Genomic DNA, 21,775 nt, shown 5'->3' with positions numbered 1-21,775 from the left:
ATGTGTCAGGAAAAATGCCAATTCTACTGTTGGGAGGCCAACCTTATTTTTAACAAGGAAGCCTAAAAAAGACCACTTACCACCTTCTTTTTGAAAATCCCTTTTTCCTCCATCTTTCTTTTCTTATCTTTTTCTTTTTCCTTTTTTTAAAAGTGATGTATAGTGTCCTTAGAGTGTGTTACAGAAAGTGTTAATATCTTAGAGCAGCAGTAATAATAATCCTTTTACTCAGGGTAATCATGTGCTAATCCTCTGGTAAGTCAAAAGTATTAGATCATTTGAAATTCATTGTGTCAGCTCAGTTGTAATAACTGGTATGGTGCTATAAACATTTAGAGAAAGGGAGTCTTTGAACCCAAATAATAATGTCAAATAGTTTGTTAGTGTTACATGTTCATGTTTAAGGGTTTCATAAGCTCAGTCCATGGACAAGAGCATTTCAGTTTACACGAATGTGTAATATATTATTTTAACTGAAGGTTTATTTTTATTTTGTTTTTTGGGGAAAGTTTCTTTTCCTCTGGCACTTAGGGACTTTAATTTTATGGTATACTTTTCACTCCGCAATCACAGGGAGTCTAGTGTTCCAAAGGGTGGGGTATGTGTGTGCGTGCGTGTGTGTATATTTTACCTTGTTTTCTCCTCTCCCCTCCCCCTCTGACCCTTCTCCTCCTCATCTTGTTTTCTTTTTTTGGCCGGTCCTGGGCCTTGGACTCAGGGCCTGAGCACCATCCCTGGCTTCTTCCCGCTCAAGGCTAGCACTCTGCCACCTGAGCCACAGCGTCCCTTCTGGCCGTTTTCCATATATGTGGTGCTGGGGAATCAAACCGAGAGCTTCATGTATAGGAGGCGAGCACTCTTGCCACTAGGCCATATTCCCAGCCCCTCGTCTTGTTTTCTTAAAACATTCTGTTAGATTTATATTTTCTCCTCACTCTTCTTTTCTATATTCTTGGGGAAAACGTTGGTGTTATACACATTCCTCCTGACTCAAACTACCTCTTCCTTGGAAATTTTGTAAATCATTTGGATTATCCCCTTCCTCACTCATTCTGAGCCTCCAATTGATCAGGATTCACTTAGATAAGGTTATTCATTACAGTGATCTTAGCACTCAGCATAAAATAGATGTTTAATAAAAAGTATTTTGAATTTCTCTACTTAGAAAAGAGATGAGAAATTTAATGACTTTTAAAAAACAAAAGTAAGTATCATGTCAGTAAGAGGAATTCTTTTGATGTTGAACCATTCTTGTTTCTTTTTTTCCTGAAAATTAATTGAATTTAGTGGGGTTTTTTCCTTCTTCAGAGTTTCAGGATTAGTTGAACCTATTGTTTGTGCTCCACATGTAGGAAACCACTCAACATTTGACTAGCTGTTGGCAAAGTATTGTGTTAGAGCTTAAGAAACATCAGCCCAATTAATTGTTTTTTTGAGTTTGCATAATTTTATATAAGCATTTGGGCAATAAAGGCTTATGTAGAAAAGAATAGCTCATAAACATAGAACTCCCCTGTGACCCAGCAGCCCCACTTTTGGGTATCTATCCAAAAGACCATAAACATAATCACATTAAAGCCACCAGCACAACAATGTTCATCGGAGGACAGTTTGTCATAGCTAGAATCTGGAACCAACCCAGATGCCCCTGAGTAGATGAGTGGATCAGGAAAATGTGGTACATAAACACAATGGAATTTTATGCCTCTCTCAGAAAGAATGACATTGCCCCATTTGTAAGGAAATGGGAGGACTTGGAAAAAGTTATACGAAGTGAAGTGAGCCAGACTCAAAGAAACATGGACTCTATGGTCTCCCTTATAGGGAATAATTAGCACAGGTTTAGGCTAGTCACAGCAGAGGATCACAGGAGCCCAATAGCTATACCCTTATGAACAAATAAGATAATGCTAAGTGAAATGAACTCCATGTTATGGGAACGACTGTTATATCACAGTTGTAACTACTTTCAACGTGCCATATGTAACTGTAGCCTCTATTATTGATGATATTCCTGTATCACCTTCCTGTGGTTGTACCTACACTATCTCTGTAGCTAATCTGAGTACATTGGAAACCAGGTATACTGGTATTAGAACCGGGAAATTGGAAGGTAATACCAAAATCAGGAGACACAGGGTAAAAAAAAAAAAAAGACAAACAACTACAAAAGCAATACTTACAAACTGTTTGGTGAAAATGAACTGAACAACTGAACAACTCATGGGGGGGGGGGAGGGGGAAGGGAAAGGGGGAGTGGGAGGGGGAAATGAGGGATGAGGTAACAAACAGTACAAGAAATGTATCCAATGCCTAATGTATGAAACTGTAACCTCTCTGTAATTCAGTTTGATAATAAAAAATATATATTTAAAAAAAGAATAGCTGATCTTTCTAGGCCTCATGTTTATACTCTTTGCTTCAAACTAAACTTCCATTTGTAGACTGGAAGAATTTGTAGATTTTTCTAAACCTACAGTTTATTAAATATTGAAATATGAAATTCCACACTTTGAGACTGAAGTTAACAGAATTTTCTATATAAGAGTAGACATTGGTTCTGAATGCTGTGTCTCAAGTGTGCTGCCACATTCCACATGGCTTTCCTTCTCTGTGCCTTTACCCTTGAAGAGATTTTGGTAATGGAAAGAAAGGTTCATTTGAAAGCACCATGGGATAGCTTTCTCTATGCTATTACAGACATTTCCCTCACTGATAGTGTAGCTGGAATTGCAGGAGGGTTGTCTTGAGTAGTCTAGATGGCATTCTTACAAGCCTATTTTGAAGGGAGTATATCTCAGAATGGGTAGCCATGGAAAGTTGCTTTTGTTACTGTAGAATTAACACTTCATTTTAAAGATTAGTCTAGGATGGAGTTTTACTAGGATTCCTTGGAAGAGTTATGGCACAGTACAAGTTGTCTGCTCTTGGACAGGTCAGCAAACTACCTTTATGCCTGATTTCCTTGTCTATGAAATGGGAATACCAATATTACATCCCTTGTAATTACATTATGAAGATTGAGTGTATTTATAGCACCTAGTATATTGCGTAAAGCAAAATAACCACTACACACGTTTGAATAATAAAATAACATTTGATGCTGAGAAGTGCTAGTCATTCAGAAAGCAACTAATGAAAATTGTCCCCTCGTTTCTTACTTTTCATTAAGACTGAAAGATAGTCTTCTTTGTGCCTGCCACAAAGACTATAATTAAGGGCCTTTCACTCAGAAGCTTTTATACATCCTCTCTCTCTCTCTCCCTCTCACTTTCTCTCCCCCCCATCTCCCTTCTTTCTCTCTCTTTCTCTCTCTGTGTGTGTGGGGGGGGGCGGTGGGGGGGTGTATACCTACAAATAAAAGTTAGAAGAAGCTGGTTCTCTAGGGTTTTGTGTTACTACCCTTGGGTGGGAATAGGCTGGGTGAACTTTGCTTTCATCTAGTAGTTTTTATAATGCATTTTATATTTTTCTGCTTTGCTTATATTTTTGAAGTATGATATAAATTATTTAAAACCAACATGATTGCTTTTCAGTTGACACCTTGTTAAGAAAATATATCTCATCATCAATTTTAGTTCAAAAGTAGGCATATTTTAACCCGATACATTCTCCTTTTTTCCAATGAGGGAAGTAGCAGAATAAGTACTTCATTTTGATTGCAGTACCAAGACCAAGGTGGACTTAAAGTTAGACTGCAATTTATATTTGTTAATGATTATTATAGCCCCATATCACTTCTCATATTCTCAAATTTACTATATGGCTCTCTGAATAGGACTTTATACTTGCCAGCACTATGATTTAAACATGTCACAGATTATGTATTATAGTTTAAAAACTAGACTCACATTATAGGCAAGCATGTAAGTGACAATACTTGAATGCACAGTGGCAACCAGGAAAGAATAGCTTATGTCGGGAAAAAAAGGACATATTGCAGAATGCTAGAGAGTTACACTTAAAACAGTTCTCCACATGTACCAGTAGGACTTTTTCAGTATGATTATAGAACATATGAACTATTCATGGCTTCCATATTTACCATCTTAATTGGAACTACCTTAATGTAAAGAAATTGGTCTACTGAGCTATGAAACTTGGTTTTTAACCAGTTTTTACGTTGATCAGTCATAAGGCTTTGGTCAATCCCTCAATCTCTTTTAACTCTTAATTTCCCTTGCCTGTAAAGTAGACACAGTAATAATACATATCTTGCCCAGTAATCAGAAAATAAATCAATTATACTTTAATTTGTGTACATTCATATTGTAGGGGAGAATAAAAATTTCTTTGTACCCCCTCCCATTTTAGCTAAGGTCCCTGTAAGAAAAGACAGATTAATAAGAGAAAAGCATGGAAATTTATGTATATGTTTTATCTGACAGAGTGCTCCCAGATGTGCCTCCATCTTCAGAGGTACGTATGCTCCTTTCCTCTGGGAAAAGGAAGGTACATCTCAGTTCAGGATCTTGTGATCTACTTCTTAGAAGGAGAGGGTGGGAGGTCAGAGTTCTTGAACCTGACATTTCTCAAATTCTTTCCCCTTCAAATATTGAGTTTGAAAGAGTATGTCCTAAATTTTATCGCTATCCATGTAAGATATGTAGCCTAGTGCTTGACACACAGCAGGAGCTTGAGAAATGATAGATTATGAAATCAAGATAAAGATTATAGAGATATGATTCAAGTAGGTAGAGCTCCAGCCTTGAGCAAAAAAAGCTAAGCAGAAGCACAGGGCACTGAGTGGAAACCCTAAATCCAGTGTGCCTGTGCGTTCGCATGCGCACACACACACAGATTATGGAATTTAGAAATATATCAGGCAGAATTGTTAACATACCAGTCCTATTACTGATCACCTCTTCTGAAATTCATTAATTTTGGCAGTCATAATGGATATTTATTATGTTGTTTCTTTACTCTCCTAAGCATCTTAATTGTTAATACCTTTTCTAAGTAGTAAATGTTGTCTAGCTAGAGGCTGTCTGATGTGATATAATCACACACACATATATTTGTGTATACACACACACATATTTAATTTTGTTGGATGCTGAGAACCCAGGACCTCCCTCTCCAATGCTAGTTAAGCACTCAACCACTGAGCCCTACCTTGAGCCAATTATGTGGTATTTTTTAACTCTCTAAATTTGACATTTTAAATCACCGCAAAGCAGAGATATCACATCCCCAAAACATCTTTTTAAAAACAGTACCTGGAAACCCTACCCAGAACGTAACTATGTGACATAATTTCTAAGTAGTTTTCTTGGTTTTCAGAAGGCTGAGATGAGAAAGACACTGTCTTTTAAAATAAGAAGTTCATAGCACTAATATTTAGGGGAAATGGCTAAATTTTGGCCAATAACCAACTATTTCTACATTAATCTGGATTTAACCCCTACCTCATAGTTTTGCCTTTTTTCTATGTTTATGTAAATTTAATGCTTGTTTAAATTTAAATTTTCTATAATTAAAATTTGAGCCTTTTTTTAAGGTTTGGATCTAAGGACATATGAACCAGAAAACTGAACTGTTTAATTTCATTTTTTGGATGACTATTGTTGATAAGATACTGCATACTATTCTTCTTTCCTGTGATTTGCTCCCTTCCCCCATTTTTTTGTGAATAATTAGTTTAAAATACTCTGGAATCTGACACAGCTCATAAAACTTTGAAATACCATATAACCTTCTCTGATGATGAGTTTGCTTGTCACCATTCCTTCTGAGAAATCTCAGGGAATTGGCACAGTTTGCTAAATTAAAGTTGAATTTGTGGTTGTGTATTTTGAGGGAACTGGGGAATCCAAACTTGCAAAAGGTCAAAGAACCATTTTCTTACATTTATCTGTTATTTAGGTGATAGTTACCAAAAAAAATACAAGCACTAGGAAAATGCCCCATTATTTTTACAGAAGAACTATTGGAGCTACATTTGTTATAAATATCTATTCCAACTTCAGTAATGGTTAGCAGAAAGCTTTACATCTTGCCATCACTACTGATTTGAACAACATAACCTGTAAAGTCTCCTTTCTTTTGATGTTTTGGTTTCTACTTTTTAATGGTAAGATTAGTTAAAATATTTTCTGAGTTGCAAGCATATAGCAGAATGTTTTAGTCTTTCTGTGTGTGTATGTGTGTGCTGGTCTTGGGGCTTGAACTCAGCTTGGGTACTGTCCTTGAGCTTCTTTTTCTCAAGTCCAGTGCTCTACCACTTAAGCCACAGCTCTACTTTTGGCTTTTTCAGTGATTAATTGGTGATAACAGTCTCATGGAGTTTTCTGCTCAGGCTGCCTTTGAATTGAACTGAGATGCTCAGATCTCAGCTTCCTGAGCAGCTAAGATAACTGAGCACCAGTGGTAGGTGAATGTTTCCATCTTAAAGACACCATGTAAACTTAATCATCAGACATTGAAGATTCTTTTACATTGCACACTTTTTCTTTCCTGTGTGTTCTGAAATTTTGTATTTGAAAAGTACATTGGAGGGCTGGGAATGTGGCCTAGTGGTAGAGTGCTTGCCTCACATATGTGAAGCCCTAGGTTCGATTCCTCAGCACCACATAAATAGGAAAGGCCAGAAGTGGCGCTATGGCTCAAGAAGGTGAGTGTTAGCCTTGAGCAAAAAGAAGCCAGGGATGGTGCTCAGGCCCTGAGTTCAAGCGCTAGGACTGGCAAAAAAAAGAAAGAAAGCAAAAGAAAAGTACTCTGGAAGCATTTGTGCATAAACTGCAGCATAGGTTTTTCTAATTTTGGTTGAATATTTATGCTTGAATATTAGTGATGTTCGCTATGGTTCAGAAATTTGAAATAAAACTTAAAGGCTATCTTCCGTTTTGGTTCATATTACTTTTAGGCCATCTTTTTTAGGGATGAAAGAACATTCTATTTCTTTTCATGTGATTTGGTAATTGAGTCTGCTAACATAAACTGACAGTAGACAAATGAGTACGAGAAAAGGTAAGTATGAGTTTATTACATGCATGAAGGCACTGCAAGAAAGTCAGCACCCAATGAGAACTAGAAGCTTGCACATGCTTCCATAGGAAGAGAGAAATAGAGGCTATAATCGCTTTTTGAAGAAAAAGACACATGCTTTTTAAAAAATTATTTTTATTTTTGTCAGTCCTGTGGCTTGAACTCAGGGCCTGGGCACTGTCCCTGGCTTCTTTTTGCTCAAGGCTAGTACTCTATCTCTTGAGCCACAGTGCCACTTCTGGCTTTTTCTGTGTATGTGGCACTGAGGAATCGAACCCAGGGCTTCATGCACGCAAGGCGAGCACTCTACCACTAGGCCTCCTTCCCAGCCCTGGCACATGCTTTTTATAGGAGATGACTTGGTCTAGATATTAAATGGTGTGTTCTGGGACAATATTCTTTCAGGCTTTGCATGTGGTTTGCTCAGGTCTTTCTTGTAGTGCCTCTTGTAAGGCAATCCATCTTCCAACCCACTTCTTCATTAAGCATGCCCTCAAACTGGCAACAGGTACATGGCTTTTCTAAGTACATTAGTCATAGGCTTGGATATTTGCAAAGAAGGTCTCTCCTTTGATCCCTTCAGCATTTTGTTAATGCCTCTCTCATTGTACTTATCACCTTTCACTTTATACTATAGTTAATTTTTGTCATCTGGTTTACCCTACCTACTTTGTTATGTTTATGCAGGCAGGTAGATAGATAGATAGATACATAGATAGATAGATAGATAGACCGGTCAGTAAATAGGTGATCAGGGTTTGTATTCTACTTCCTACCTAGTAAGTGCTAGAAAGTGTTTAATGAATATCAATTGAGTTGACAGAGCTTCAAGAAGAAAATTTCCTGCTAAGAAGTGGTGAATACATTTTGACATTTTAGTATTTTATAGTTCTTATCATAGTTCATGGAATTTGATTTTTCTTTTTTTTGGCCAGTCCTGGGCCTTGGACTCAGGGCCTGAGCACTGTCCCTGGCTTCTTCCCGCTCAAGGCTAGCACTCTGCCACGTGAGCCACAGCGCCGCTTCTGGCCGTTTTTTCTGTATATGTGGTGCTGGGGAATCGAACCTAGGGCCTCGTGTATCCGAGGCAGGCACTCTTGCAACTAGGCTATATCCCCAGCCCCGGAATTTGATTTTTCAATCCTAGTGTATTACAAGGAAGGAAAGTAGGAATAAAATCAAGAAATGTAGCTGGTGAAGGGACAAGGAATGAGATTGTTTAATGTGTACAGTATTATATCACAAAACAGATACTTAATTTCAGGAAACAGCTTAATGAATATGAACACTTGGAAAATTAGTTACCCATTCCATTAATTGTTTATTTGTGAATGAAAGGGGCTAGTCAGTCTGGACAATTGCTTAGTTTCTGGAAATTGGTATGCTAAACTATCTCCAGATGTAGGGAGTGGAAACAACGTGCACATTTTATTGCATGTAACACTTTGCTACACAATTCATAACTCGAGCTTGAATTTTTCCTTTGCTTCTGTTTTTTAGCACTTCATTTCACTAATGTTAGATCTCTATTCTACCTCATGCATTCACTATAAAATAATTAAAAGGAGGCATTTAGTAATGTGCATTTATTGAAATTCAGTGTTCTAGGTTGAACAAAAAGACTAAATTCTTTTTACTATAGAGAAACAATTTTCTTGAGCTATTCATTTCATTGGGAAACATATTCATGTACATTTGACTTTTGAAAACAACTTCTGATGTAATTGTTCATTTAAAGGTACCTTACAAGCAAACTTAATTGCTATTTCAGAGAATTCAGTAAACATGCTTAGTGAAAGTTGGACAATGTGTTTTACAATGCTTCTTTTAAAAGTGAAAAGCTTGTCTTGTCATACCAGAATAGGGATAAGACTTTTTCTTAACCTTGAATTCTTTTTAGTTTTTATGCAGCTTTTTACACAATAACCCTGGTATCACTTCATTGCTGTACTAATTTCACCCTTCCCAGCAACAGATATCCCAGATCCTTGAATCTACTTGAGAACCTGGAGTTTGATGGATAACCAGTCAAAAATAACATCAGATTGATGTTCAGACTTAGATTGTCTCTTATTACTTAAAAATTGTAATTGTGCCACAGTGCACATTGCAGCTAATTTAAAATATTAGGGGAAAAAAATCTTGTAATCCCTTAGGAAAACTGCCCTATGAGTCTTTCGCTCCATCTGAAGGTTACAGAAGCAGCTCTGGTTAGATGTTTTGGTGACTAATTTAAAGTATCTGGCAAGACAATTGATAGCGCCTTCCCTTTGTGTTGTGACAAATAAATTTCGGCTGCAGTGTATTAACATAATTCAGCACAACCACAGACATATTGTACAGATTAGAGCATAGAATTAGAACCACTTTTTGCACATCACAGTCTTCTCTTGCATGTACTTTTTTTTGACAAGGATCTGGATAATTGCTTCAGCAAATGAACTGCTGTGTTCAGTCTGCTTCTATAATTTCATAAATTGTTTTCATGCTAAAACCAAGCAAGCTTTCACTGAGTTAATACAATGAACCACAGCATAATTACAGGAGCTGTATTATTAAAAAGTATGACAGAAATGGCAGTCTGACAGCTACTTTCTCCTTGTTCTATCACAACAAATTGGAAGTAACTTTTTAGTGCCAGTGATCAACAGAGTTTGTTGTGCTTACCTCATCTTGAAAATGGGCATACACACACTCAGGACTAGTTATTCTAAGTATGTGTATGATGGCATGCCCTGGGGAAGATTCTGTGTATGCTGTCTTTCTTGAAAACTGCAGCAAGGAAAGGTAGACTACTTTGTACTTTTGTGAGTGTTCAGTTTTCCACAGAGTAGATGGCTGTTTAAAAGCAAAAAATCCCTTGCCTCCATATACCATTGTGTTTCTCTGATGATTATCTTTGTTAATCTACTTGATAAATGAATCAAGAATATATCTAGGCTGGATTCCAATGGCCCATGCCTGCAATCCTAGCTACTCAGGCAGCTGAGATCTGAGCATCTCAGTTCAATTCCAGCCCGGGCAGGAAAGTCTATCAAACTCGTATCTCCAATTAGCCACCAGAAAACTGGAAGTAGCTCTGTGGCTCAAGTGGTAGAGTGCTAGCCTTACGCTGAATAACTCAGGGGACAGTGCCCAGGCTGAGTTCAAACCCTTTGACCACCACCACCACCAGAAACAACAACAACAAAAGAAAGGTTAGGGGATAGGGGAGACGGAGAGAGGGAAGGGAAGGAAGGAGAGAGAGAGAGAAAGAAAGTGAGAAAGAGAGAAAGAAAAAATATAGCTAGCTTTGCTTTAATTCTGGTGCATAAGAGTCATTTGACTATTTTGTCATTTTTTTTTCACAGTGGTCTTTTCTCTTCATTTTCATATCCATTGTCTGTTCTCCTTCCACACATAAATTGTTGGGAACCTCACATTCCTTCTGGGGGTACTTAGGAGAGATGTTACTCATCGGCCATTCTTTTCAAGTTTTAGTGAGTCTAATTATAGTGGTGCATCTGGCAGACATGAAAACCATTAGATGAGCAGAGAGGGCTCCCAGTTGCCACTCCATGAGTGTAATTTAAAATGCTTTAGATTCAGCATATCCTTCAGTTGCATTATTAGGTACCTTTTCTTGCACTGCTATCTTTCTGGTGTGGTTATGAGTATATTCAGGCCTTTGTAACCTTATTTTTCCCTCTCAGCACAGCACCATGAGATATCTATATTAAGTTGCTAGTTCTTTCCTGAAGAAGTAATAGAAATCAAAGTTTCAGTTACTCACAATAGGTATGAGATACAAAGGATTTGGTCGTAAGGAACAGCATAGAGATGATTTGCCCCCTTAGGGGCTTCTTTCGACAAAGGCAGCATAAAACAATAAAGATACCACAAACCAAACCTAATTTTCTCACCTCTCAAGACAGAGAACAGTGAAAGACCAGAGTCCTAAGAAAGAAGGATAAGATCCATTTAGGGGGAAACCCTGTAAGAAATTCATAGTATCATTGAGGGGAGGGGGATCCTTCTTTGTCTTTAACAGAAGACTTCTTTCTCCAGGTTAGTTTGAAATAGGAACTAGGATAGAAATGTGCTCCCTGAATAAATTCAAGGAGACATGTTCCTGGCTAGGGCTCTGCAGTTCCAGGGACAGTTTGCAGCCATATACTATAGCTGTAGCATAGAAAAGAGGAAAAACTTCGTATTTCTCTAAAGACAAAATGATGCAGTATGGTTTCCTTAGCACACCAGACATAGTTGGGCTGTTTAGTGTGTTTATATTTACCTTGTTTTCCAGTTGATCCAATCGTTTTGTCCTGACGCAGCTTAAGATGACTTTCAACTTTATGCCTCTGGACTCCTACCTTAACTCACCTTGTCTGTGAAACAAGTCTATGTCAGGGGTAATTTCTGTGTGCATCACAACACTCTGTGTTTACCTGCTTTCCACGGTAAGTTGCTTATTGTTTCACAGCCTAAGATTCAGAAGAATACTGTCTGTTTCACATTGCCTTTATTTTCAATCCCTGGTACGGAATATATACAGTCAAATTTTTTTGTTGAAATCATCATTTTATGCGTTCTACTATTACTCTAAAAACTCTCTGAGCCCATGAATAGTGGCTCTGAAGGACCCCGTGGTACTCTTTTCCACATAGAAATTAGTCACACCTGTTCTGTACTATCTCATTCAAACAGCCTGAGTTGAACGATTCTCTCTCTTCCATTTCCTCCTCCCATCCCCTCCTATCTCTTCTTCTTCTTCCTCCTTTGTTCTTGTTTCTTCTCTATACTGTACTCAGTCTTCAACTTCTTCTTTCCACAAGACTTTGTTCTTGGCATTAATGAAAGAAACAAACATAAAAGTCACCAAAGTTTTTTCCTGTATCAGAAACAAACATAGGTTGGTAAAGAAAGAACATTATTACAAACTTAGAGCTTTGAGAAGATTTGGAGCATGTGACAACACGAGTGTAATGGAAAGGGGAAATTGAAGTACAGTTTGGTTGTCAGGTTCACATAATAGTGAAAGACAGATTTGGAAGTAAAGCTCTGGTTTTTAGTTCTCTTGACTCCTTGTTGAGTTTTCTTACCATATTAACTTAGAGGGTGTGAGCACAGGAAATGTAGTAACTTGTGTATAAATCATTTTTTCTTCAATGATTAATTTATATAAAATAAGGGTCAATAATAATTGTATAAAATGAAGATTAATAATTAATATTGATAATAATTTTGCATTACTATACCTGGCACTGGTTTAACTTTTTAAACCAAGGATCTCTCATATACATAAAAATCTATGTGGTAGTATCAATCTGCTTTTATAAGTGAGGAAAGGAGAACTTAGATAAGACAAAAAATTTATGAATAACCCAATGTATAGGGATTGGCCTTAAAGCCTTCTTTGCTCAGGGCAAGTAGCAGCTAAGTATGGATTTAATTGCAAATTTTTTGCTCCTTTCTGGCCTGTTCTCTCCTGGTATAATTAGAGGTTTCAAAACTGTTTTGCTCACTATAAAGCATTAGTGTGTGGTCTCCACCAGCACAGTGGACATTTCATACCATGGCGATTTGGGCACTACAAAGTAGACAATAGTCATCAAAATAAGTAGAGCATCCCAGGAACTCTTTTACTGAACAAAAACCATTTCCACACATTAACCTTTCATGGCAGCCAATTGTCTTTTGTTTTGCATTTTTAATAAAGGTTTTGTTACTTTATAAGTTATGTCACCAGGACTTGTGACTAGAACATTGAGGAGCTTTCTGTCTGGCAGTTTTAACTGCCTAGACAGGGTATGTAAACTACCTCAGATTACTAGAAGACTTAAAGAGGTGCTTATCTGATAATGAAAATATCTGTGTAATATCAGCACTATGGCATGTTCAAGTAGAGTTAGATTTCACTGTTTATTTTGAACAAGATTGCTAAGGTAAGATAACAAAAGCACCATCAGATAAGTAACAATGGGCTTAAAAATATGAATTCTTGATCTAGATTATTTCCTTTATTCTCCTTACTATTTTATTTCTGGTGAATTAGGAAATATTAGGTTGACATAGTCTATTTAATTGTGTTCTAACGAGAGCATTTACAGTGTTAAGTATACTATTGTTTAAAACAATGTGATTGTTCTTTTGACATATGTGATAATAGACTGTATATAAAGTTATTGTGGAAGGACGTATCCATTAAGAAAAGCTCACACTGTATTTTTGGTTATTCCCAAGAATGAAAGTATTTATTTGGCATAGTAGCTTTATTAGTTTTACTAAAACATGTATAAACAGACTGACAAGGTCTGTTTCCTTCAGGTAAGAGTAATTTAACATAAAATACATCAATGGCTTTCAGGACAGCCACAGAATTATAAACCATCACCATTATCTTGCAAGATCTTTTTAATTGAAAGGACTTATATTTAAGAAAATTCTATGAATTTTGCCTTGAATTCAACCTCTATTATGCAGCTTTAAAAAACGAAGTGTTGCCTGGTGCAGTGGTCCAGATTTGTGGTAATCCTGGCTGCCCAGAGGGCTGAGATCTAAGGATCAAAATTTGAAGCCAGATCAGAGAGCAAAATCCAGGAGACTTTGATCTCTGTTTAACCACCAAACTAGCTAGAAGTAGAGTTGTGACTCGAGTGGTAGAGCACCTTAAGCAAAATAACTCAGAGACAGTTCCCAGACCCTGAGTTCAAGCTCCAGGACTGATACACAAAAAATAAATAGCATTTCACAAATTTATAAATTATTTAGAATGTAGTAAGTATAAATGAAGCAGTGATATTCTCCTATAATATTTTGAAGTGTTAAACTATTCTTTACATTTGTTGATGTAAAATCTGAAAAAATTAGTTTTAACTGGTGACATGTAACACATTCTGGATGATATTGTGAGTGTAAGTTTTTGGTTTTTCATCCTGTAACAATCCTTGCATGTAGATAGAATACTGGTTGAAAGCCTGACTTAACTTTCCAATAGGGTGTGTACAAGCCTGTATACAGTGCTTGAGTTTATTCCTTCCTGGACTAAGTGATAGTATTACTTTTTGCTTCTTGATAAAGTTATCCCTATCTAATACTGATTTGACAATTAAAGAAAAAAAGTGGTAACTATCAACATCTTTTCTAACCATGGAATTTTGCTTCAGAGTAATATTCTAGTAATGAAGTTTTTTGTAGGGATTTCTAAAAGTTTTCATGCAAGATCTATGGATTGCTCTCCAGATATACAGTGAGGTAACTCCTTCTGTTTCCAAAGTATTTAGTTCATTATTCTTTAGGTAATACTGTGTATCAGAATATTGCAGTGAGTCAAGGGATAACAGAGGAGAGAAGCAGATGAAATGAGGAATCATTAAATGATAAAAAATTCATCTTTCTGGAGGCAGTTAATATAGAAATGTAAAAATGTTCCCATCTGTCTAAGCCATCAGTTTCTGATGTAGTCCCTGGAGGAAGTGGCTGGAAAGTCATTTCCATCTAATGGGTTGTTAGGTTGCCTCTGTTCAGTAAGTTGGTGGTTGCAGCCCACTTCCTCTAAGACAAAGGTCCATGTCTCTAAAACCCCATCACAACTGACACTAATTGGCATTCCTGTCGGCCTCGAGCTGTAAAAGCAGGCTTGAGTGGGCAGAGAATGGGACACTGATGGGGTAGATGGCACCAATGGGAGGACTTCTTAGATTTTGCTAATAGGTGCATATACATTTCCTTCTCTGATCAGTACATGCTGTTTATATCACATCATCTTTAGTATTATTAGTTAACTTGAGAAAATTTTGTTGAGTCCCTTTCCTGAGCACAATATCATAAGAAGGTATATTCACCTTCCATAATTTTGGGCCTTGCAATACTGACACCAATGAAAGTCTCCACTAAGTAAATAAGATTGTTAAGAAATGTAGCAAGTTTTAGTTCATCTAATAAACTAATACTTTGTTTACTTCTCTTTTTAATTTAGAAGCCAGAGAGGGCATGTTAATCTTTGAAAAATCAGTGTGGGTGTTATTTGGCCCACTTCAGTTACAGTTATTGTAAATTAGGTGAATAATCTATTTTAAATTCATAAGTGTTAAGAATAAAGGATTTTAGTTGCTACAAGTGGTTAAGAATGACCAGAAATATGAAAGCAAATTAATTCTCTTTCCTTAGAAACTTTCAACTGTGTCAAAACTTGATTTCAATGTGTTTTTCCATACTTTAATTCTTATATAGATAAGAGAAAGGAAACATTACTGAATATTTATTCTTTTGGGTTGTGCACTTACCTATAGATTATCTTTTAGCATTTGCAGATTTCCCCTGATATCCTGTAGTTGGAAATTCTAACTGTATTTATTGCCTGTTGCAGGCAACTCTACGTTCTTAAATTCAGATTGAAAAATTGGTGAGTGGTGGCAGGGAGGAAGGGACTTAGTATGGGAATTGATTAGTCATATAAATATTTATGTCTTTTTCCTATATCCATTTAAAATGAAAATGGATAGCCATTTGAGTACCTTGACTCTCCCTTCTCTATTTCCTCTTCCTTCTCCAACAATTTCAAGCTTAGGAGTGTAGAGTAGGATCTCAGTTCAACAGTTGGCTTGAACCTCAGCTCCCAGTGAGAGTTTCTTTCTGTTCTTGACAAAGCACATGGGGCCTTCCTCAGGAAACAGTTTAGTTCCCTCACAATGTCCAAGGGACTGCACAAGATGAAGATTTCCCTTGACCCCTCAAATCCTTTAAACACAGTATCTTGCATTTGAATCAGTTTTGTTTCATGTCAGCAGAGTCCCATGTTTCTTTTGATAATATCAACAACCTACAGACAGGACTAGGGTGGATGAGGGAAGTGGAGCCACCTAGGGTACAAAATCTGAGGTAGGGGGAGTGTTTTTTAGAGTTGTGCAAGTGATCTTGAAATTTCAGTTAGTTAACTGTGGAATACCTCTGTATATGACCATGACTTATACCTATTCTCTTTATATTGAGTAGCTAGTGATTTTATTTTTCTCTGTTTAAAGAAATAGAATATTTAGCCCACAGATAAGGAAGAGGAGATTGTGTAGTGCAACCTTATTTTCTCAGCATTTAGATTAATCGCACCTTCAGTTTATAAACCTCTCTTACCCCTCCAAAATGCCTAAATAATAAAAGATATACCATTACTATTTTTATGGTCTTAAATTAAAGGAAGACACAGCTTCACAATGGAGGCATTACTTTACATTTTACATTTCTTTTCAGCTTTGTGTTTTGTTTTCTCAGGGAAAGTACGTGATCTTTGTATGTAGAGCTTTCTTATTGACTCAGGTGTAATAGCCTCATTCCAAAACTAATTTTATTAGTTGATAACACTTCCATTTTCTACTACTTAGAACACTAGAGAATTGTCTGCCCCCATCATCTTTTTAGCTTTATAAAAATTAAATTGATTAAGGAAAACTAGCTATTTTAACTACTTTAGACACAGAATCACAATTAATTTTCAATGGAATGAATATTGGAAGTGACACTTGAGCAGCTAAAATATGGCTAGATGAGTATTGTGAGCCTTAATTCTAAAATTTGCTGATCAGTTTTCTAAAAGAAAATAATACTCAACAAATGCATACTCATTTAAAATTCTACCATTTTCACTTTATTTTTGAAGCATACCATCTAGCATCTTTGTGTCAGTGTTAAACAATTTCAACACAGGTAATATATTTTACAATAAAATAATGGTCTCACATTTACTGCATATGCTCAAACATAAAATATTAAGCTGTGTTCACTGCCAACTCTATGGATATTCATATAATGTTTCAGCAAAAATCATATTGAATTGTGCCTTTCCTGATCTATTTATGATTCACTTAAGAGGAACATACTAGTTGTACCAATAGGGTAGAAATCATGAGATTCTTTGCAGGAATCCAGCTCATGTCGTCTTGTTTCATGAACAGTATCTGTGGTATCTATTTAGGGGTCCTGTTGGATTATATAATGGAGTACACATACAGTTTTCCGAGATATGTCATAGTTCCAAATTTGATTGATAAATGCAACAAATTGTTGCTGGCATCATTTGTAGTTGTTCTTAAAGCAGAAAATCTTGTTTGTATGTAAGAGCATATCCTTCTATCCTAATAGTGAAGAATCAGAAGCCTCACACTATGTGGAATTGCTTGCCAAATCATCAACCAGTAGTTCAATATCTAAAACTATTGATCTAGCCAGGTACTGGTGGCTCAGGCCTGTAATTCTAACTACTCAGGAGGCTGCACTCTGAGGATCACAATTTGAAACCCTTCTAAATGGGGAAGTCTGTGAGACTCCTCTCCAGTTAACCACCACTGTGCTAGGAGTGGAGCTGGAGCTCAAGTGGTAGAGTGACAGTGCCCAGACTCTAACTTCAAGCCCTTAGTTCAAGCCCAGACACAAAAAAGAAAACCAGTATTGAGCCTATCTTAGTATATTGCTTGTTTTTCATGTCTTACCTTCCATCAACCAACATTCTTTAACTATTTGATTCTTTTTTAAACCATTGAATTAACAATTTGGTTATTTTCCATGTTAAGAAAGCAATTCAGGAGGATTTCACCAGCCTGGGCAAAGAATTTAAATTAACTCTCAGAGTAGTCTTTTTTTTTTTTCCATCCTGGTGCTTGAATTCAGCCTGGGCACTGTCCCTGGGTTTCATTTGCTCAAGGCTAGTGCTCTACCACTTGAGCCATAGCGCCAATTCCAGTACTTTCTGTTTATGTGGTACTGAGGAATCGAACCCAAGGCTTCATGCATGCTAGGCAAGCACTCTACCACTAAGCCACATTCCCAGCCCTCAGAGTATTCTTTACCTTTACAGAAAGACATGTTGACAGAGCCTTCCATTTAGAAAAGGTATTTGAAGACATGTGATTGTCACATCAGGCTATGCATTTTTGACCACAGCAATCTCAGTGCCAGGCAACGATGGAAGAAGAATATTAAATTTCTGTTTCTTTTGATCTGAAGTAAGGAATCTATAGCATAAGTTATAAATTAATCCTTAAGATGTTTTGAATATTGTCGACAGTCTCATGTCTTTGCCCTCTTTTGCCTTTAAAATTCAGTAAAGAGGGAATAGAGGTATAGTTTTTAAACTTTTTATATTTCATAACTTCAAGGACTTTCTGTGAGATAGTAGATGAATGATTTGTTAATGATACACTACCTACTGTATTTAGTGTTCTTTTATGGTAAAGGTAATATACAGAGTGGTTACCAGTTGCATAAGTCAAGTAATGAGTGCATTTCTTTTTGAACAGTGTCACCACCCTCCTAATTTAGACCATATACTGTTAGAAGGCACTCTGTGTTTATAGTGTGAATAGCATGAAAGCATACTGCAGAGACTAAATTTGTTGTTGTTTTTTGTACTGATCATAGGGCTTGAATTCAGGGTCTAGGCACTGTTCCTGACTTTTTCACCCAAAGCTAGTGTTCTATCGATTGCTTGAGCCACAGTTCCATTTCCATCTTGTTTTGGAGTCTCACAGATTTTTCTGCCCAGACTGGTTTTAAACCACAATCTTCAGATCTCAGCCTCCCGAGCAGCTAGGATTGTAGACATGAACTACTATTGCTTGGCAAAATACTTTTAGATGTAGCTGTATTTGAGGTGGACTAGCATTGTTCATGTATTAATGTTTAAGTCCAACTTATTTGATGGTTAAGAAGGAGAAAAAGGAAGTAAAACAATTGCTGTAAAGAAATAATATTGGAAAATACGTATTGTGGTGTTTGGCTTTTCACATAGTGGGAAGTATATCATTTCATTTCCAGAAAGATGTAATTGATGTTGACTAGATGTGTGTGTGTGTGTGTGTGTGTGTGTGTGTGTGTGTATAGTGTATGTATGTATGTTAATGCCTGAGGTGGATCAAATCTGTTTAGGGTACTGTTAATTCCTGAGGTGGATCAAGTCTGTTTAAAGTTCTGCTTAGAAGGTTTACTTTTCTATACTGACAGAGAGACCAGCAGCTAGAATTGCACAGAATAGTTGTACTTGTGGTTTGAGAAGGAGGTAGCTCCTTTCAATGTCTCTAAAATTCCTCTTCCTTGTGTATCCATCCTGCCAAAGCCAAGCCTACCAAAGCTGGCCTTTTATTTTCATCTGAATTCGGAGGACCTGGCAATGGTTTTTGCATGGCAGTTGTATAGTATTGTGATGAAAGAATGCTAGATATTTCATGTGAATGTTATAGATTCCATCTTCAGACAGTTATCTTTGGAATTTGTACTTAATATCCAGTCATAAATAGATAGTTCAGGAGCGTTATCTATTTTTTGGAATTCATAGAATGTCCACATAAAAGTGTTATCTGCTTCTTTATACCCCCATGCAATAATACTTAGAGATGTGAGTTTAACAAATTATATATTGATACTTTCTTAGCAGCCAGACAGATTTTAATTTCTTAGAAAGATTTTACTTTATTTGTAAAAAAAAAAAATTCTGTGCTAGTAATAGTACTTTCTAGTTTTTAGGTCTTAATCTCTTCAGGTGGGCAAATAGAATCTCTTCCTGTAGAGTCACTTATGCCTGCCTTAAGAAAAATTGTTGGATGGCAATCCTTAATTATTTAATAAATTCAAAAATATTTTAAAATAAAGCCTTAAATCCTCAAAAAGTATAGATTATAAAATTGGAAACCTAAGCATAAATGGGAGAATATCACCTTCATGTGATAAGTAAATTATGATATTAAAGCCACAACTGACTATACAATACTAGCAGATTTATTTTATATGTTGATTATAAGGGTAAATGATATAAAAGTAATGTAGATAAAAGTCTACCTTCCAGTGTATAAAACACATCACTTATATATTTGTGCACATATTCAGAGTTAAAGGACTCATTTTCATGAAATAATGCGTTTATTTAGTATTGCTATGGATTTTCAGAAATATTTCTATTCTAACTTACTTCAGAAGGGCAGCTAGGTTGTGTGTGTGAGTGTGTGTATGTGTGTGTGTGTCTGACTATACATATGCATTATAAAAAAAAGTGAGTCTACTGTAATTACCAGTTTTCAGAGCAAATTCCTGCAGGGTTTGTACTCTCCCCATTAGTAAAAGAGATAAGTTGAAATGTATTAAAATTTCACTGTTCAGCTGGGAGTTTTTGTTCACAGTAAATGTGTTAATGTTTCTTCATTGCTTGACTGTTTGTGTTTAAATTTAGGCAGCGTGCCCAACAGGGACAAAATTATAGGATAAAGCAATGTATAAAAGAAAATCCTTCAGAGAGCTCCAATAAGGCTTTTTTTAAAAAAAAAAAAAAAAGCAGTTGCACATAATAGTATATGGCTATAGCCACAGAGAAAAGTTTTATCTATTTCAGAATTATCGGAATTTTTCTTCCCCTTGTGTAAAAGTTAAGAGGACTGAGCTTATGTCAATAGCTAATGTACCTTGATGTGAAAACATCTATTATTTTATTCAGTGTTACCTCTGCAAAAAGAAAACAAAATGATTCCTTCTTGTCCTCATGATGAAGGGAGGCTAATAACATTTTGAGAGAGAGGGGATAGATCACATTTTCTTCCCTGGTAAAGGAATTCTTTCTTAAGAGTTTAATTAAAGGATTATTTTTGGAGCATTTTCCCTCTGTCCTTTGTTGTTACAAACTATAGTAAATGCAATGATTCATATAGATAGACTTTTCTCTAAAGAAAAAACTTTACTGCCACTATCAGCTAGTGTGAGTATGCAGTGAAATTCACAAACATAGAATGAAGGCTTCTTTTTTTCATAGTCGAGAGAGCAGAAGTAGTTATCTGTAAATCCTGGCTCTGTGTTTTGAATGCTGAAAACATATTCTAGGATAAACTGTTTTTACTATTTACCTTTTGTAGTTTATACTGTTTACCTGTTGATGTTCTTCTTGCTTTTAAAATAAAATTTGCCAATATCCATAGACTGCCCCCAATATCTCTCCAAGTCTCTGAAAGCAACCTGTGATACAGATGCAGCAAAGAAACAAAAAAGAAAATATCAATCTTCACTTTTGAAATGTAGCTATCCTAGAAATAGTATTTTTACATTTACTCAATGATAGTGCATATAGATATGTAAGGGGAGAAAGTCACACAATATATGTATTTCAGTTTTTAGCATTCTTTAACATGAATGCACCCAGAATGCACTTTGTGAAAAGCCCTTGTTAGTTCATCTTGTATATTAGCTTTCCTTAAGAAAATGTATTTTTCCTTAGATACCAGGATTCACCCACTTCCCCCTACACAGAAAAGACATTTAAATTTTACTTCCTTCTCTACACTGTTCTCTAAAACATGAATTTTTAACTGATAGACCTTGAAGTTCTTCAGAGTCATTACTTTCTTTTGACTAATTTGTAGAAAGACACCATATGAAAATTGGATTTTTGATCTGATGGAGTGATTCTTGAGTTCTTATGAACCATTTATAGTCTATCAAGTAAATCCTTCTTAGTTCACGGATTATTGACCCAATGGACCATATTAGCTGCTTCGAAGCTGTTATAGCCCATTATGTTGATTCAGCTGACACATATGTGAACCCAGTCCACATGCCCAAGATGACATTAACATTGTTCTGGAATGCTCCCATCTCTTCTTTTTCTTTTTAATACCAGGCTTTCTATTTATTTCCTAATTTTTTAAGAGTTAGCTCAAAGTTCCTGACCACCAATTGCATAGGTCTCTCAATTTATTCAGTGATGTAGAAGCATTTGTTAGTAGCTAGAATGACTGTTCCTTTCCATCTTCCTCTGTAAACTATAAGAAAAAAGAGAATAATG

General features: G+C 36.2%; 1 protein-coding gene across 21 annotated transcripts in view; it reads left to right on the top strand.

The window, feature by feature from the left end:
- Bnc2 (basonuclin 2) overlaps positions 1 to 21,775 on the top strand; it is a 428,651-nt gene that overhangs the window by 243,167 nt on the left and 163,709 nt on the right. For 16 of the 21 annotated variants that reach the window (XM_048353623.1, XM_048353382.1, XM_048353903.1 and 13 more), the window contains one exon: positions 2,870 to 2,935. The exons of the other annotated variants lie outside the window; for them this stretch is intronic. In XM_048353623.1, the coding sequence (XP_048209580.1) occupies positions 2,870 to 2,935 (66 nt within the window). The remainder of the gene's footprint in view (positions 1 to 2,869; positions 2,936 to 21,775) is intronic. 21 annotated transcript variants of the gene reach the window in all.

Source organism: Perognathus longimembris, chromosome 1 (genome assembly GCF_023159225.1).
Source record: "Perognathus longimembris pacificus isolate PPM17 chromosome 1, ASM2315922v1, whole genome shotgun sequence".
In the NCBI taxonomy this organism is placed as follows: domain Eukaryota; kingdom Metazoa; phylum Chordata; class Mammalia; order Rodentia; family Heteromyidae; genus Perognathus; species Perognathus longimembris.
This window is presented reverse-complemented; position numbering and strand designations above follow the sequence as displayed.